This window comes from Colletotrichum jinshuiense, mitochondrion (genome assembly GCF_051148585.1).
Source record: "Colletotrichum jinshuiense mitochondrion, complete sequence".
NCBI classification, from domain to species: domain Eukaryota; kingdom Fungi; phylum Ascomycota; class Sordariomycetes; order Glomerellales; family Glomerellaceae; genus Colletotrichum; species Colletotrichum jinshuiense.
Genome location: NC_088548.1, coordinates 2244 through 7999, shown reverse-complemented (window position 1 = coordinate 7999; position 5756 = coordinate 2244). Strand labels below are relative to the sequence as shown.

The 5756-nt window shown below is 28.9% G+C and overlaps 1 protein-coding gene across 1 annotated transcript; it reads right to left on the bottom strand. All coding sequences in view use genetic code 4, as the record gives it.

The window, feature by feature from the left end:
• Window positions 1–402: 402 nt before the first annotated feature.
• Window positions 403–608, bottom strand: AAIO29_mgp1 (hypothetical protein; the record flags this gene model as incomplete). The annotated part of the gene is made up of 1 exon: window positions 403–608. A coding segment is annotated over one exon (206 nt), but the record flags the coding sequence as incomplete, so codon positions are not given.
• Between the last annotated feature and the right edge of the window lie 5148 nt (window positions 609–5756).

The window sequence follows — 5756 nt, the reverse complement described above, 5'->3', positions numbered from 1 at the left end:
TAATTCAGATTCAGCTTCAGCTAAATCAAACGGAGCTCTATTCGTTTCTGCTACAGAACCTATAAAGAAAATTAAGAAAATAGGGAATATAGGTAATATAAGTCATACTGCTTTTTGAGCTTGTATATTAATATTTAAATTAAGACTACTAGTAATCATGATAATTAAAAGTATAGCAGAACTTAAAACTAATTCATAACTAATTAATTGAGCTGTACTTCTAAGAGAACCTAAAAAAGCATATTTACTATTAGCACTTCATCCTGCTAATAAAATACCATAAGTACCTAAAGATGAAACAGCTAACATATATAATATACCTAATTCCATGTCATTTAAAGTTAAACCTGGACCATAAGGTACTACTCCGTAACCTAATAAAGCGAAAGCTAAAGTAACTACAGGACCTAAGAAGAATAAAATAGTATTAGCTTGTGTAGGAGCTACATATTCTTTTAAAATTAATTTTAAAGCATCCGCAAAAGCTTGTAATAGTCCATAATATCCTACGGAATTAGGTCCTAATCTTCTTTGCATACTTGCCATAGTTTTTCTTTCGGCAACTGTAACAAAAGCAACTGCTAATAAAGCAGGTAACATTAATAAAACTACTTCTAATACAGATAAAAGAGTTGAAGTATAATACATTTATTTATAAAGCTAAAGATTTTTGTTTTATCAATACTTAAAAATAAAATTAAGACGTGACTATGAAGCATACTTGCATACTCAGAATGAATTCTATTAAAGTATCATAGAAATAAAAAACCAGTAAAAAGAATCTACCTACGACTAGGTGTTATTACATAATTAATTTATTGTATAAAATTAATTAAATTCAGTACTTAAGCCTGAATTATCTCATTTCAGATTCGAACTAAAATCAGAATATTAGAAGTATTCTGCTCTACCATTGAGCTAATGAGACTTTTATAGGCTTAAACTCAAACTATTTTTATAGTCAGAGGCAAAGCCTCTGCGATAACTTAAATAATTTTGAATATAGCTTTTTTATGAATTGATTGAAAACAGTAATAGTTTTCATAGTTAAAAAGTTAATTACACTATAGCACTTTGTAAAGGAAGACTTACAAAAGCATGAGGTTTAGGAGGACTACTTAAAGCTCATTCTAAGCTAGGGTAACTTCTATTTAATAAAGCTTGTAAAGTATCAGTGTAATATTGTACAGAAGATCATGGATTTCTGCTTGCAACTTTACCTTCAACTAATTGTTTGTACACTATATATAAGAATAATCAAGCAGCTACAACGCTTATTATAGATCCTCAACTACTAATTAGATTTCATCCTGCAAAAGCGTCAGGGTAATCACTAATACGTCTAGGCATTCCTTGTAATCCTAAGAAATGTTGTGGGAAGAATGTTAAATTAACACCTATAAATAAAACTCAGAATTGAATTTTAGCTAATACGATGTTATAGTTTAAACCTAATATTTTTGGTATTCAGTAGTATCAACCACTAAACATTGCAAAAACAGCACCCATACTTAAAACATAATTGAGCAACTACATAGTATGTATCATGGAATGCTATATCAAGTGAAGCATTAGCTAAAACAACTCCACTTAATCCTCCTATTGTAAACATAAATACAAATCCTAAAGCAAATAGCATAGAAGGAGTTAATTTTATAGATCCTCCATAAGATGTAGCTAATCATGAGAATATTTTAATTCCAGTAGGAACTGCAATAATTAATGTAGCAGCAGTAAAGTATGCTCTAGTATCAACATCTAAACCTACTGTATACATATGATGAGATCAAACTATAAATCCTAATATACCAATAGACATCATAGCATAAACCATTCCTATGTATCCGAAAATACTTTTATTAGAGCTAGCTGAAATAGTTGTACTTATTATACCAAAACCAGGTATGATTAAGATATAAACTTCAGGATGACCGAAGAATCAGAATAAAATGTTGGTATAATATAGGATCACCTCCACCTGCTGTTTCAAAGAATGATGTATTAAAATTTCTATCTGTTAAAACCATTGTAATACCTCCGGCTAAAACAGGTAAAGATAATAATAATAATACTGCTGTTATAACTACAGCTCATCCAAATAAAGCTAAATTATGTAATCTTATACCAGGTGTTCTCATATTAACTATTGTAGTAATAAAATTAATAGCCCCTAATAGACTACTTACCCCTGATAAATGTAAAGCAAATATAGCTAAATCTACACTAGGTCCACTGTGACTTTGTAGTCCAGATAAAGGAGGGTATAAAGTTCAACCTGTACCTACTCCACCTTCTATACATGCAGAGAATACTAATAGTATTAAACTAGGTGGTAATAATCAGAAACTTATGTTATTTAATCTAGGGAATGCCATATCAGGCCCACCTACCATTAAAGGCATTAAGAAGTTACCAAAACCTCCTATTAATGCTGGCATAACCATAAAGAAAATCATCAGTATAGCATGCGCTGTAATTATACTATTATATAATTGGTTATCTGAAATATATTGTACACCTGGTCCGCTTAATTCTAATCTAATTAACACAGAGAAAGCTGTACCTAATAATCCTGAAAATAAAGCAAAAATTAAATATAATGTTCCAATATCTTTGGCATTAGTAGATAAAAATCATCTTTCTAACCCTACAGATATTGAAGATGTTAATCTTTGTTGCTCTCCTTCTTTAAACAAAAATTGTATCACTAATTGTTAAAATAACAATTAATGAAGATTACTTCTAAATTTATAATTTAAAGATTACTCTTTAAGCATAAACAAAGTAATTAGTATTATAAAGTCAGTATGTATTTATAAAAAGATCATGGAGGAATTGAACCTCTTACTTAAGATTTGCAGTCAAAGTGTAGACCATCTACTTCACAATCTTTAGAGCTTGCGCCCGAGCTTGGTGATAACCAAGCCCCCTGTACGGTAAAGAAAAAAAAAGTTAAACCTTCTTTTTATTAAATTAGATTATACTTATCTTGATGTTGAAGTACTTACGTATTTAGCAGTGTTTTCAATTAAACTAATAACAGGTACTAGAACTAAGAAGTATGAGAAATATAAAACTGTAGAGATTTGTCCTAATTCTATAAATGGAGATTCAACATGTTTAGCTCCTAATTGCATTAATATTAAGAAATTAGCAACAAATACATAGAAGAATGCTTTACTTAAAGGTCTGAATTGGAAACCTTTTGATTCACCTAAGTCTGTGTAAGGTAATGTTAATATAATTAATATAGCACTAAACATAGCAATAACTCCTAATAATTTATTAGGGATAGATCTTAATATAGCATAGAATGGTAAAAGATATCATTCTGGAACTATAGCAGCTGGAGTTTGCATTGGGTTAGCCATTATATAGTTATCACTGTCTCCTAATACATTAGGCATGAAGAATACAAATAGGCTTAATCCGAATACAAACATAAATATAGTTATTAAATCTTTAAATAGATAGTAAGGAGCAAAAGGTATTCTATCGTAATTACCAGAAACACCTAAAGGGTTACTTGATCCAACTGTATCATGAAGAGCTATTAAGTGCATTAAAACTAATGCAGCTAAAACAAATGGTAATACAAAGTGTAAAGCAAAGAATCTGTTTAAAGTAGCGTTATTAACAGAGAAACCTCCTCAAATAAACTCAACGATATCTTGTCCAATTCATGGAATAGCACTTATAAGGTTAGTAATAACTGTAGCACCTCATAATGACATTTGTCCATAAGGTAAAACATAACCTAAGAAACCTATACCCATCATAGCTACAAGTATTATAGCACCTATAACTCAAACTAATGTTCTTGGAGCTCTGTATGAACCGTAGTACATACCTCTTCCAACGTGTAAGTAAACTAAGAAGAAGAAAGCAGAAGCTGTGTTACTATGTAAATAACGTATTAATCACCCATTATTTACGTCACGCATTATATGTTCTACAGAGTTAAATGCTTCAGCAATACTAGGGTTATAATGCATTGCTAAAGTTACTCCTGTAACTATTTGTATACCTAAACAAACTGCAAGTAAAGAACCGAAATTTCAAAGATAGCTAATATTAGTAGGTTGTGATGTATCTATAAGATACGAATTAGCTAATTTTAATAAAGGATGACTTTTTAAAATTCTCATATTAAATTATTTAAAAATAAATTTTTATATATTTATTTGTAAGGCTATAAACGAAGCCTATAGCTTCGCTCACTACAAGTTCATAAATTAATATAGTATGAAAATATATTTATAGAAAATTATTAATTTAAATATCGTTAACTTGAGCCTAAATTACAAATAAATATTAAGAGTTTAAATAGAAATTATAAAACCGCAGACTAAGTTCATGACTGCATTGCAATTAGAAACTTCCTTAGGTATATAATAAATTAATCTATAATGTAGTGTATACAATTAAATTCGGCTAATAATACAAATTATGGCTGACCCTTGTTAAGGTGGAAGCTAGTAATTATTAATTATTATTATTGTTTTTAGTATTATAAAGTGTTAAAATACTAATTGAGAACAGTAAAGCTAAAGAAGATAAATCTAAGTTTTGAAGGAAAGAGTAATATATAGATGTATATGCAATAAATCCTATTAATATGAATAAGGCATAATTTGTAACAACACCTGTATTCAGACCAGAAATGATTTTACTAATTTTAATTAATAATTTTTCTAGACCAAATGGACCTATAAGTTCTATACTACCTTTATCTAAAATTTTGGTTGTTTGACCTCCTATATTTAAAACTAAATTTACAATAAATTTATTATAGAAATATTCAACTAAGAAACGTTGGTTAAAGAATCCGTAAATAGTATGACCTAAATTAGATAATTTAAAACTATTTATTAAATTAGGGAAGAATTCTGAAATAAATTATAGCTATAGCTGTAAATGTTACTGTAAAGAATAAAGGTAATAATTTAAATGTAGTAGGTACAGCAAATTCTGTATCTATTAATATTTCATGCATAGGATGTATGAATATACTATTATCTGTAAAGAATCCTGAACCTAAACCTATAAAAATATCTTTAGTTATATATCCAAAATAGATAGAGAAAATAGCTAATACTACTAAAGGTAAGCTTAAGAATATATCACCTTCATGTGCATGTTTATAAGAAACTATATTTCCATTAGGGTTAGCTAAGAAAGTTAGATATAAAACTTTTACAGAATATAGAGTAGTGAATATTGCACCTATAACAGCAATAACGTAAACAGCTACACTACTAAAGTAATATTGTCCATATGCGGATTCTAATATTAAATCTTTACTATAAAATCCAGTCATAAATGGGAAAGCTACTAAACTAAGACTAGCTATTAATATAACAGAATAAGTTAAAGGTAAGAATGCTCCTAATCCACCGTATTTTCTTAAATCTTGATTATCAGCTACTGCATGAATAACTGCACCTGCACCTAAGAATAGTAATCCTTTATAGAAAGCATGATTAACTAAATGGAATAAAGCTATATTATAAGAAGATAAACCGATTGCAATAACCATCATACCTAATTGACTCATAGTAGAGTAAGCAATTATTTTTTTAATATCTTGTTGGAATAAACCTACAAGAGAACTAAACACAGTTGTTACTGCACCTAATCATAGACATATTAATAATACTGTTGAACTATACTCGATTAAAGGAGATGAACGTATTAATAAGTATACTCCAGCTGTAACCATTGTAGCAGCGTGAATTAAGGCAGAAACAGGTGTA